Raw genomic sequence first — 13,580 nt, forward strand, 5'->3', positions numbered from 1 at the left:
AGGAGCTGGAGCTCTGTTCAGACTTGTTTGAAATCTCATGGATTCTAATTTCAATGTTTCAGTAGAGGTGGATATTTTGGGCTTCACTGTATGAAACTGCATCAGGCAATTTCTCCTCTCCACATGGTCTGGAATGCAGCCCCTGCTTCCTATGCCAAAGTACATTAGCTCTGGAGTTTGAGACTTCTTTGCAGCCCTCTGAGGTTGGCTACAGCTTACCTGGGTAAGGGCTAGCTGCCCTGGGAGCCTCAGAGCCCATCATTGCCCATTCCCTCTGCAGTGAAGCTGCTTGTGTTGCAGGGAATGTTTTTTTCCCAACTGTTTTCTGGTGGATTGCTGTCCTGGGAATGTGCTAGAAATGTATAGATGCTTTTGCAGAAAGCGGGATTTTCTGATAAGTATTGCTAGTACATGGTAGCTAATAGTTTGACTGTTTAATTGCCATAGCAGTAAATTTTTTTTGCTGTGATATTTGCAAGAATTTTGGGAGTATGAAGTTAGGGAAGCATCTGTGTAGGGAAGAGGTGCAGTGTCAGAATTTAGCAGGCCAGGTGTTAAATTTTGCGTGCCCTTCCCAGAATTTTGGGAAACCCTCAGCTATTTGGCTATCTGTCTTTTCATTATCCAAAACATTGATCTAAAACTGGAGCAGTTGTAGGAGATAGTTGATGTTCCTGTTTGGAAAGCTAGTGAGAAAATTGCTGTTTCCTGTGTATTTTGAATGGCAGTGTTGCAGAAGCTGTTTTCTGCCATGCACACACATGTCCAGCAGGACTAACTGCTTGCTGCTGGGATTGCCAAATATTTAGCTGTGTGAGAATGCTTTCAGTTTGTCAAAATATAGCAATTTCCTACTAAAATGTTGGATGCCAATGGTTCATTATAATATCTTGCAGCCTTTGAATCTTAAATATTCTAAGCCCCTTTGTGCCTTGAAACAGATGTAAAACTCAGGGGATTTTTCTTACAGAAATGGCTGTGAAAATTTACCTAAATTTTAATTCTTCTAACATATGTGCTTAACAGAAATTGCTGGAGCATAATTCCAGAAATTGGGAATTTCTGTACATGCAGAGCTGTGTGAACCTGCTGTGTCTGTTGGTGCTGACACAACCTGAGTGACTGTCAGTGCTTAGACCTGGAGTAGGGTGGGTGACTGAGGTGGCACTGCCAGAAATAACTTCTTCTAGATGCTTTGGATGGGCTGAAGCTTTCCTGTGTCTGGAGAGTGTTGATTCTTTTTAACAGCCTGGGAAAGGCAGAAATCTGAGATGAATGTGGAGAAGAGGGAAGACAAGGCAGACTGAGGAGCAGGCTGGGACAAGGAGCTGAGTGATCCTTAGGCACAGAGAGAGCCTCTGCCTGGGAAGAAGGAGGACAAGCTCACCTTGGCTGCGTGGCAGGGTTTGGGGGAAGGCAGACAGGGAATTTGTACCACTGGGAGGAGAGGCTGAGGAGCGTAAGAGAATAAGAGTGGTGTATTGGGAAATTGTGAAATGGGATTTCCAGTACTGGACATGGGGACAGGGAGGTTGGAGCAGAGCTGATGTGTTGTTGTCAGAGAATGGGACTGATGGGGCAGGGATCCCTTAGACAGACAAACTGACTGTCTGCAGGGAGAGAGCCTGGATGGGTTAAGTCAGACTGGCTGGGAGCAGGATGGGATGTCACTCTGTTAAGAGTGCAGCTACTCTGTGTAGAAATGGTTGCAGCTGTGCTGCTTTCTTTGCTTTAATAGTTGTTTACTAGGCAGGGAATTTGGAAGACAAAGGTTTTGTGGTTAGTACAATTCAAGGTTTTTCCAAAGACCATTCTTACTTGTTCTCTCCCTAAGGGATACTGAATAAACTGCTTCAGCACTGCTTTTTGGGGATAATTCTAATTGCTTATTCTGTATTTTTGACAGTGAAGGCAAAACTCTGGATCTTGATTAGTAGAAGTATTGAGCATTCACAGCTTCATTCTGAGTGGAACTGTGCTTTGAAGATGGACTGTTTCATACAGCTATGTATGTTGAGAAGGAGGTCCTTAAATTGGTGCCAGAATTAATTAACACTTTTGATCTCTATTCTTGGCCCACATTCTAATCTGTAAAATGGGGATATTACTACCTCATCATTTCTGAGACCATTTGTGAATATATTTTATTAATTTGATATTCCAACAATGCATACTAGGAAACTGTATCCCTCCCTGAAACTTATATTTAATAATAGGTTATGAATAGTGCACAATAAACAAAGCCTAGAGACATTTTCAAACTGCTCATTAGCTGAGTGTCATGAATGAATGAGTAAAGGGTCTTCTAACATAAAGAAAACAAAACTGAAAATTGCATGCACACACTCTCAAGGGGGAAAAATTATTGTGGCTCTAATTCTGAGATTTTTCTTATGCATATATTTATGTCCAAATAGTTGACATAATGATTTTGGGAAAAGTATTTTTAAAGCAGTCTTTTGTGCATTTTTGTGTAATTTATTTCATTTCACAATACTGATTTACCTTGACCCAGAATTGCAGATTTTAAAACATGGAATCTGGTTCTTTTGGCTTTCAGCAGTATCCGTGTCTCTCGTGCTATTTTTTTCTTTCCATGACTGCTAGATTTAATTTAAAGAACAAAAAACCCCAGTACCACCACCCCCACACCAAACCTCCTCACAAAAGTATTTTTATTGAGCATATGGTTATATTTTATAATATAGAACAGTTTGGCACTTTGCTGAAGTTACATCATTGATATATGTTAAATGCTTCAAAATATTTTTTCCTCATTGGTTTATTTTTTGCTTTCTGTATCACCTTTACCTTAGCTTTTTTCCTTACTCATTTTTGAAAAAAGCTTCAAAAGATAGAGTGTAGCTTGAAGAAGCCTTTAATATAATAGGATAGTGTAACACAGAGTGTGCTAATTACAGATCAAAGCTAAACTATTTTTATGTGCCTTTTCCTAAGGGAGGAACCTGGGGCTTTGAACCACTCAGGCTAATTTTTGCCACTAACCTTTTTTAAGGCTGCTAAAAACTTTTTTCTTTTTTTTTTTTTTTTTTACCTCCTGTAATTAAAAAATAGTTCATCCTGTTCAACTTTGTGTATCTATGTTAGCTGTGTAGCAGGTAAAAAAGCAGGGTGGGGTGTTCTGAGAGGAAGTGGCTGCTCTGTGGATGGAGCTGTGAAGTCTTAAAAGAAAAGTTGAGGGCACAGAGCCCTGGCAGGGTGGTAGAGCTGCTTCTGGTAAGCTTTTCCTCCATCCATGTGTGTCACTGGGGTGTCTGACAGGTGCTCCACTGTCACCTTTGCTGTCACCGCAAGTGCCCACAGTGAGAGCAGCAGCAGGAGCAGTGTACCTTGGGTGTGTTACATGCAAGTGCTGGCAGAATGGGAGCTGGCTGGTGCCACAGTTTGTAATCAGTGGGATAATTGGGCTGGGTAGTTGCCAGGCAGCCTTGTTAGTTTTGCTGTGAGTCAGCCATTGTGTGTGGCTGATACTGGAATAAGAATAAATGGGCAGATTTTCTGCTGAAATAATTAGACAATCAGCAGTGTTTTGTCTTGTGGTCAGTTGTCTTCACAGGCATCACACCTGAAGGTGTTGAAGTAGGCTGTACACACAAGAAAATAATGGTGTCAGTCAGCTATGAAAAGTGAACCTGACAGTAAACTTCATTGAACTTACACAGGCTTTGGAGATTTCATCTCCACCTTTGCCCACTGGCTCTAAAATTGTCTGTGAGCCTTTAAAGAGCAGGGAGAGTTGGAAGATTTTATTGAATAATAGTTCTGGATACTTTTACTATTTGAAATGACCTGCAAACAATACTTGGGGACTAATTTTCATTTTTCACAGACTTGCATTTGAAAAATTTGCTCTGTCAGTGTTTGCACTAGGTGGATAACTTGCACGGAATAGAGATTACAAATCTGTCCACCTTGTTTGCAGAGAAAGGAAAAAAAAGTTAAAATTATGGCCTCTGTATTTACTGTGTCATGTTTTTTATTAGGAGGTAGATTAGTGATTGAAGCACGAGTTTCACCTCTTCATGCTGTACCAGTTTTCCCAAGGGGATTTTTTTGGGAGAGAGATGCATGTAAACAAATACTGTTGAATTAAAACATGTGGCTGTGTGTTTTAAGAGGCCCCAGTCAGTAGTAACAGCAGAGACAAGGAAAATGATGCAGTATTGGAAATTTTATATTAGTGGTTCTGCAAGTACATCAAATTTCAGTAGGTGATCTCTATTTCTGAGCACTCTGTGTCCTTGCTCTTTTGCATTAGCAAAAACGTTAGGTGGAACAGAGGGACTGTAGGTGGGCTGCTCAATAAGGAAAAATGAAATGAATCCTTGCAAAGAAAGTTGGCTAAAAATACATTTATGTAAAGTGACTTTGTCCGGAGCTTTCTAAGGAATATGAGTTTAACCAGAAGGATTACTAAGTCTGATTATTAGCATGAAAGAATATATACTAAAATGGAAAATATGAAAAAAATTTTACAAGGCTTACAATTTCTTGTAAGTGAATGTCCTTTTTTGATTTTTTCTGAAATAAAATTCTGTTTGAGAAGATGCTTCTGTCTCAGTTCTGTGGTGTCCCTGCAGCATTCTTCTGGTTTTTGGTTTGTTTTTTTTTTTTTAAAGGAAAGACCACAGTTCCACAGTTTAATTCTACTGACTTGTCCTTCTGATGCTAATAGGTACTTCTGTTAGTACCATTATTTTGTATGTTAATTTTTGTACAGTATCTTAGTCTTTTGTTCTTCTTAATGAAATAAAGTTTGCAATATACTAAGATGACTAATAAAGGAAGATTTAATTTTTTTGACCTCTTTTTCTTGTGAATTCTGCAAGGGTAAAAAATAAATGTATGGCATCTTCAGTAAGGGGGGATATAAGCAACTGTTAATGAAAGTTGGAAAACAAACCAGGTAAATATTTTTATTTTCGTCACTTTATTGGCTGAATACTTATTGCTTTTGGTATGTTCAGTTGATAGATGAAAAATAGTTTGGGTGGGTTTTTTTGGTATTTGTTCTCTTTTTACAAGTAAGAGACAGCTGCTACTCTTGAAATGTAGGCAAATTTGATGACACTGTATATCAAACTGAATGAATGAATCAGGATGTGGTGGGAAGTTCTATTTTTGTTCTGCATAGAAAGCAAAGAAAAATGGCAGAAAACTTGCCATGGTCTAAACAGATGGGCAGGTGAATCAATCAAAGAACAGAACTAGACAAAACTCCTGGCATGCTGTGTTGCTACTAGAATTATGTAGCTTTTAAAATAGAAAACAAGACTTAGGTACAGACTTCCTCTCTATATTTATGAGTCTCCAGAACTTTGGGATGTTGCCACCCATCTTCACTGGCCTGTCTTGCTGACCCTGATGCCCTTGCCTGTTGTGGCTTGTTTCCGTTGTGTTCACAGAGTGGGAGCTTTTGCTTGTGCTTCCATAATTTCCTATCATGGCTGCCTGACCTCCTCTTTCCTCTTTGTTCTTCCTCCTTGTCCATATTAAAAAAAGCTCCCAAAGAAACACAGTCAGAAATGGTCAAGAGCTCTATTGTGTTACTCAGAACTTCTGTGTAGTCATTTTGCATCTCTTTCCTCTTGATGCAGGTCAGATTTCTTCCTAATGGTATCTGGTCATTGAATCACTGTGTTACAAGTTTATACAGTAAAGTGTAAAACCTTCTGTGATATATATTTTTGTAAGCTGTAAATGATGTCATGAGAACAAAAAGTGTGATCAAGATTCTAATGGAATCATGAAAGAAAGGAAGGAATCTATTTAAAGTAATGAAATCATCATTCTCATTTTACTTTTCTTCCAAATACTGTCTTTCAATAACAGCTCTAGGCTACAGCATGTGCAGGGGAAAATTCAGATATATGTTCGTGTGGGCTTCTTTGACAGTTCCACAGTTCTTTTCTTTTCTTAAATAATGACACTGCAAAATTGTTTAGATGATCAATTTATCAACTCTCTGCAAGAGAAGTTCATAAACATCTTGCTTACTTTACTTCAGTTAGTTTCTTAAACACTCATTGTGTTGTCTTTTTTCTTATTTATTCCTATTTTTTCTCTATTCAGTGAGACCTAAACCAGACTAAATCACACCTCAAAATCCTTCAATACACCAACCTCAGAACTGAATGCTAAATTTTGTCCAGGCGTGGTTATGGGGATGTAGGCAGTCATATTTGAATTTCTAGTTGTGTGGAAATTATCTGGGTTCACTCTCTACTCACCTGCAGGAAATCTTAGTTTTCTTAGAAAATCCAAACATAGTCCTGTGTCTTTGCTGTAAGTATTGTCTGAATTGTCCTTTTAAGCTCAGGTAGGACCAGCTGCTAACTGCTGTCACTTTTACTTTTGGAGTTTGACCTTTAAAGCATCATCTTCAGAAACTCAGTATAATATGACTTCCTGCCTTTGTTGATTTTAGATTTTTTTCTCTCCATCGATATTTTGTTTGTCAAGAAACTGAATGGCATTTGCTGTTTAGGTGCAGGGCAGCTGTGTTTAATTTCATTATTATGCAAACATTTGAAGAGTATTTAATTTTTCTTTAAGCAATCCATTAGAGAACCAGGAGAGTTCTGTTTTTCCACTATGAAACTGCTCAGTCATTCTGTAAAAGGGATAAAAATATGAACTGGTGATGCAGCCTGCCTGCCTTAAAGCTCTTTAAGGCATTTGATTACCAAATTTATGACCACCAAAATGTCCAGTTGTATTAAATGACTGAATTGCAGTTTTATCCACAATGTACTGACATTGTGGTGACTCTTCAAAGTTAGTTTTTTGTAATTCTATTCTGAGATGGAGATGGAAGTTTCATGGGATATGGCTTTTGAAACAAACAATTGTTTCAGGGAGCCAGCCTGCTGCCAAAGCGTGCCTGGTGTTCTACTTACCTGACAAAGCACTGCTTGCAGCACTGCCCAAATTTTTAATGCACATGTACATGCAGCTCCCTTTTTGCCCAGTTTCAGCTAGTTTGAGATTGATCTTTCACCTCAGACAGGATCATGTTTTTTTAATGTCACACCCTAGAAGGTCAGTGGTCTGAGGGACATCAGGACTGTCCTTTGAGCCTAAGACAGGTGGAAGAAGGAGAATAATGAAGTTCTGAAGATGAGAGCACTTCAGAGGGGGCTGTATGTCAGGCTGTATTCTTCCTCTGGGCAGGTAATGCCAACCTGTGTGCAGTGGGAGAGAGCTCTGGGAGGTTGACTGGGTGCTGTGGACCTCAGGATGCTTCAGGCATCAAGCAGTGGATTAGTTCAACATTTGCTGTGCTGCTTCTTTGCTGTGCTGCTTCTTTGCTGTGCTGCAATAGAGGTGAAAAATTATTGTTACAGCATCTTCACTTCTGCATTTTGGCTTCCCTGTAGGGAGGGAGCAAACGCTGCAATTGTTATAACTGCAGTTTGCATTGTGGACTATTTTAAAATGAAGGAGAAAGGAAAGGATCCTGCTTTGAGTACAGTTCATGTGTGCTATATGAATTTAATTATGCTGTTTGGCATAAAAATAGGTTTGCCTGTGTTTTCCATCAACTTACATTTCTTGTTAGAAGGTAAGGTTCTAAACAGAAACGGAATTTTCTTTTTGACTTTCCTCAGAACTAACTGTGTCTGCTGGATTGTTTCCTAAAAGTGTACAACTTGTTTCAATAGCTGGTTTTGCACAGTTCATCTTTTTGGTGATGGCTTTTCATCACTGTTTTGACTGTTGGTAGACAAGAGCCTAAGAAAAAATTGAGAACATTTTTGAGGGAAAAAGAGTAATTAATTACCGAACAATAAAATGTTAATTGAGTTTATTTTAAAGATAATATAATTATTTTTAAGCCCATACAAATTAAAATGCTATCTGTTTCTTTGTTTAAACATTGTTACCAAATGTGGCAGCTCTCTTTTCTATCCTCTTTAGGTGGATAAATTCTCTGGGGTTAAGTAATATTTTTGATGTTTTCAGGAGGAGGTTATTATTGTCCTGCAAAATTATTAATGCCTTCAGCAGAGCGAGACCACTTTAAGTTGCATCCTTGCACTGTAAGAACTGAAGCCAATTTTGTAGTGTACATCAGCTACAGTGCTAGGGATGGCAAGTGAATAAAGTGTTAAAAGAAAACTTGTACATAAATACTTTGAAAGTACACTGCGGTACTTTAGGTAAATGGGAATGGGAATGTGTGATTGAAAATCTTCCCATTTCAGGCATTATGTGAATGGCATTTCATCACTGCATTCGAGTTAGAAAATAATAATTCAGAATGTTTAAATAAAGTACCTAGTTATAATTATGATAATTTCAGAATGCATTTTAAATCAAGGAACTGTGCTTTCATGTACACATACTTAGATGTATTGTGTATTTGTTTTTAAATGAAAAGAAACCTGGTCTCCATCTTCCTGTTGACATCAAACAATCCTCTGATATGCAAATCCAGCTATGGGGAGAACAGATACACAGGGTTTGTTTGGATTCAGTCCAAGAGTGAAAGAAAATTATATTTAAAGACGTAATTTATATGCTTTACCTCATTTAAATGAAAATGCATTTTGAAATAATGCCTATAACGAAAAACATTTGGTGGAATGTTAAGATCCTTTGTACGACTGATGCATTTTGCTATAGGTAGTTTAAAAGCCTCTCTCTCACACTCCTGTGTTTCTGTAATGTGCAGATGCAGCTGTCAACTTCTCACTGGCATGTTTTAACATAGTATGAATTTTTTTCTTTTTTTGCAATTTAATAAATGTTTGCTATGTGAACTTTGTTAAAGCGTGCATGTGTGAAGTCTGTCTGTACTCACAATTAAAATACATCAAGTGCTTTGCTTTCCATCTAAAATTTTGCTAGTCTTAATGTTTTTTGTGCATTTTCTACTTGTGTGGAACTTCAAAACCTGACACAATACAATTTCTTTGGAAACATAGGCTAAACAAGCAACAATTTTTCCATCTTTTTCCCTTTTGCTGAAGAATTTATAATGATGAAACTTCTACATTTTAACATAGGCTGAATTCCAGGTTTTCAGTAGATATCTTTGGAGGACTGTTACTCAGTGCCTGAATACCACATTTGAATCTGATGTGTATAGCAGAGTGTAATTCTTTTGTGTAAGGTTTAACAGGCCAGTGAACTGCTACCAATGATCAGGAATGGATTTTTATACAGGATACAAAATATTTGAACAGGAGTTACATCACTGTGAAGTTTTCAGAAATCAGTTCCTTTAATTCCCTTTCATGTACTGCAGAAGTTTTTAAAACTAATGTGACCAATTGTTCTTACATGATCTTTGTGACTGCGTGACACTACTCTTCTTTTTTTTGTTTTGTTTTAGAAGATGAGGATATGGAAATTAATTTTGGTGTAAGGAAGTGTATTTAATTTGGGACGTTCTGTGGCACATAACTTTGTATCTGGCCTTTATTTGTTCTGTGGCTGCTTTATACTAAATTACTCTGACCACATTAATCCAGTAATGAGGAGTGCTAAATACTGTATAAATCCTTTTTTTGGGGTAGGATTTTTATTTCATTGTTATTTGTGGCTCTGTGTGTAGACTGACTTATATACATGCAGTGATGATACATATATTAATATTTAAGGGGAAAGTTTTCTGTGTCAAGAAATTCTGTTAAACCTTTCTCATTAGATTGTGAGCCTCTTGTATTTTTTTATTTTTTAATTAAGAATTTTCTGTCTTCTTTTTTTCAGTAATTTTATGCAAGTTTTAATTTTTAATATTCACTAACCATGTTTTTTTAAAGCATTTTAAGAAACAGAAGAGGTTGATTCCTGAAAGAACAGTTTGGAAGTACTTTGTTCAGCTTTGCAGTGCCTTGGAACATATGCACTCTCGTCGTGTTATGCATAGAGGTAATACAGGATCAAAGATGATTTGTCCTTACTATACCTTTGACTATGTGAGAATTAAAGTGGCTGAAATCAGTTTTGACAGCTGAAACATTGCATGTTTCTGTAAGATTTTACGAGTAATAGAAAACTGAGAGAAGTTTGTGGTTGTACATTTGTGTGGTAGGCATTTGTTTGATAGCAAGTTTTTCAAAATAAGCGATAGTTCTGTGAGTGATGGATACCCTGCCATAGCTACTTCATTTTTCTGGCTCCTATCTTCTGCCCTGTATTTATTCTTCTATATTTGCTTGTTGTCTTACTCAAGTGCTGCTGCCTGCCTTGCACAGATCTGTCAGTCCATTCTTTACTGCTCTTGCACCTGGTTGTCTTAAGAGTATCTGCTCCTGTTCTGCTTGCTTATGATGTACAGACCCTTCTCTGTTGGATTATGTGCAGGTGTGAGCATTTCCTCCAGTTCTCTGCTCCTTTCCACTATTTTCAATCTCTGTACAGCAGCCCTTGTAGTTGCCAGCTATCCCTGTCAGGTACTAAATTTCCTTGGCCCATTTTCAACCTTGGTGATGCTGTCTCCTCTGGATGGGGTCTTTATTTCACCTCATAACTCTTGAGTCAAAAAAACAGATCATAGTATAGCTTTTTCTTAGATCTGCTATTTTTCCCCCCTTCTGAAATCCCTCTGGTTATAGGATTGTGAGTTGTGTGTGGCTTCAGGTGACATTGCCTGTCCTAGGTTGGTGGTTCCCTGTGCTAGAATGTGGCTCAATCAATGCCTGATAGGAACAGTCCCTCAATGTCTGCTGGGCTCTGTTATTTGCAGCTGGAAATTTTGCAGATGAGCTTAGATACTCTTGCCCCTGCAAATGCCCTTCCCTTGTGATTCTCCTTTTTTTCCCCCTTTGTGCATTTGTACAGATGCCTGCAAGTGTGAATGATACAAAGAGAAAGACATAGAATACAGATTCTTTCCATAGGGTGCAAGTATCTTCCTTTAATATGTTTATAATGAAATTACTTTCTGTATATTTTAGCTCATAACAAAAGGATTTCAATTCCTTAAACTGAAGTACTAAGTTCAGAGCTTCTGGCAAACCTATGGCTAATCTAGTGATTCCATGGTTATATGCCAAAAGCAATGGCAATTAAAGCTATTTTTAAATTGAGCTAAATCCGTGTTGGATTATTACACAAAGGGTTATCCAAACTCCTGAAAACTGGGTCAGATAGCAGGAGCACATAATTGGTTCTGTCTTCCTCTAAAGCTTTTAAGGTTTTGTAACTTTTTTACTAGAAACCTGAAAATGCTGGTGCTTGAAGGGTTATTAACCATTCCTTTTACTGTGCCTGTATCTTATGCAAACTGTAATCCCCTCTTATCAAAGTGAACTGATTTCTGTAAGTTTAGGGCTAGGGTGGATTGCTCTTCAGCAGAGTAAGAGCTAAACTCCCTTGCCAAACAAATAACAGGTCAGTTTGTCTAGGAGACTAACAAGGCAGGTATCTTGTTAGAAATCATAGAATGAGAGTCTCTGCTGTTGTCTCTAAGGGATTGGATTAAAACTTAAACTGGATATTACTTGTGAAAAATAACTGGGGTATACATCATTATTTTTCTTTGTTTCTACTTGATTAGCCCAATTCCACTGATGAGTTCAAATAACCATTCTCCTGAGTAAACTTGCTTCTTTTTTAATGCCTGCTCTTATAGAGAATCAGTTATCTATTTCAAATAAATGACGTTATGCCACTGTGGCTAATTTGATCAGCAAAAGTGATGAAAAATGCTGTACAGTTCTTGAAAACATATTTAGGCTGTTACTTTAAGACATAACAAAAGAGCTTCTCTAGTTCTAATCTAAGTCTCTGTATGTAGCTTATATAAAATAGTGATGAACTCCCTTGTATATTCTTCTTGACTTCAGGGGTGTGGTTTTTTTTGTTTGCTTGTTTTTTTTAAAAAAATACTTTCTGTGGTCTTGGTTTTCTTTGCTTGAGTGATGGTTGTAATGTTAAAATAGTGTATTTGAAATTCTACATTCTGGACCCATTTTTTCTGAGTAGCACTGTCAAATTTTACCACTATTACCTGTAAATAAAATCCTCTTTGGGTCTGTTATTAATAGAAGAGAAGCTTTTCTTGCAACCTCACTGTGACTTTGAAATTTTAAAATTTATTTTTCTTTCAGATATAAAGCCAGCAAATGTGTTCATTACAGCTACAGGAGTAGTAAAGCTGGGAGACCTTGGACTTGGTCGATTTTTCAGCTCCAAAACCACAGCTGCACATTCTTTAGGTAAGCTTTCTCTGAGGTACAGGTGTTGGACAGGTAGAGAATTTTACATGGTGGAAATACTGTGCCCACTCAGGAGGAAGAAGAAGAGGGTTAGGACCAGCTAAAGATGTTCTTAAGTAATAATAAAAATATTAAAGTTGTTCTTAATAAAAAAATGGTCAGCACCATGGACAAATACAGAAACACTGTAACATTGAGGTATTTCGTTCAGAATACTTTTGGTATTTCCCCTCCTTTGTTTGCATAATTTAGTGTACATTTCTACCTCTGAACAAGTTTTTAATACAATAGTGTTGCCTAGAAATGCTAGGAAAAAATAAGGTGATAATATGGATGCATTTTTTAAAAATTGACTTGAACTTTATTCAGTGTTGGGAGGAGTCTCATAATTCTGTGTGTGCCTGCATGAGTGGCATTAATGACCTCTTGGCTACATGGGTTTGAAGGTCTCTCAGAGGGAGTTTCCATTTTTTAAGATGACATTTCTCAATGTAAGCTTAGGTAGTTGAGGGGAGATCAAAATTAACAAAACCAATTCCCAGAAAGCTTTTTTCTATTCTTGTCTTTCTAAGTTTTCTGAAATGTTTAGTTTGTTCTTTGCTAGCACACAAAACTAGCAGTGTATTATCTCTATCCAAACAAAATTTTCATGTAATGTGCATCTTTTGAGTAGCATGTGAATATGAGGATTATTAAGAGGCCTTTAAAGAAGAAAAGTTAAATATTTGGCATATATTTTAAGTTTAAAAGTAGGTAACAGATGAATGACAGAATCTAAGAGAATCTCTGTAGAAGAGAAAAACCTTGTAAATAGAGTAACATCTGCTTTAAAGAGAAATGTTGGAAATATTGTTCATAATTTTGTTAAGTTAGGTTTTTTAGATACAAAAACATTCTTTTCCCTCACTGAATTGTCTGTGTTTGGTGGTTGCCGAACTCAAGCCTGTTTATTGATTGCATGTTTGTACCACATTTGAGATGTGAGTGATACATGTGTTAATGGCTAAAAATATAATATTTTGGATGGGAAACTTTTGACACTCCTTGTTTCCCTGTCCTCCAAAAAGCCTTTGGTCACTCCTTTGTGCCTCCCAGTTTTTCCCATGTTTGGTGCAGACTGGTGAAGTCAAACCCATGAGTCAGTGGTGAGAGGTGTTAATAGGAGCCCCAGACACAGAGTGCAGCCCTGCATTGGCAGGAGGTGAGGAGGAGGGCAGAGCCCAGGCTGGAATTGTGCTGGGCTTCCACGCTGGGGGTCAGTCACATGTGACACTGAAGATCTGCTGCTCTCACAGGGTGGCACCCAAAGTGCTGCTGTTCCTGCTGCCCTTGGAAGCCAGGGGCCATCTCTGGCAGCACTGTGGGGAGGCTGGGTCGGGTTCTTGCAGG

The 13,580-nt window shown here is 37.8% G+C and overlaps 1 protein-coding gene across 4 annotated transcripts in view; it reads left to right on the forward strand.

Moving 5' to 3' along the window:
• NEK7 (NIMA related kinase 7) overlaps window positions 1–13,580 on the forward strand; it is a 67,202-nt gene that overhangs the window by 29,864 nt on the left and 23,758 nt on the right. For all 4 annotated transcript variants that reach the window (XR_009274931.1, XR_009274932.1, XM_058808415.1 and 1 more), the window contains exons 6-7: window positions 9,792–9,900; window positions 12,084–12,191. Coding sequence is in view for 2 of the 4 variants with exons in the window: in XM_058808415.1 (XP_058664398.1) it covers window positions 9,792–9,900; window positions 12,084–12,191 (217 nt within the window). In the remaining 2 variants the exon portion in view is untranslated. The remainder of the gene's footprint in view (window positions 1–9,791; window positions 9,901–12,083; window positions 12,192–13,580) is intronic.

Source organism: Ammospiza caudacuta, chromosome 7, assembly GCF_027887145.1.
Source record: "Ammospiza caudacuta isolate bAmmCau1 chromosome 7, bAmmCau1.pri, whole genome shotgun sequence".
Classification (NCBI taxonomy): domain Eukaryota; kingdom Metazoa; phylum Chordata; class Aves; order Passeriformes; family Passerellidae; genus Ammospiza; species Ammospiza caudacuta.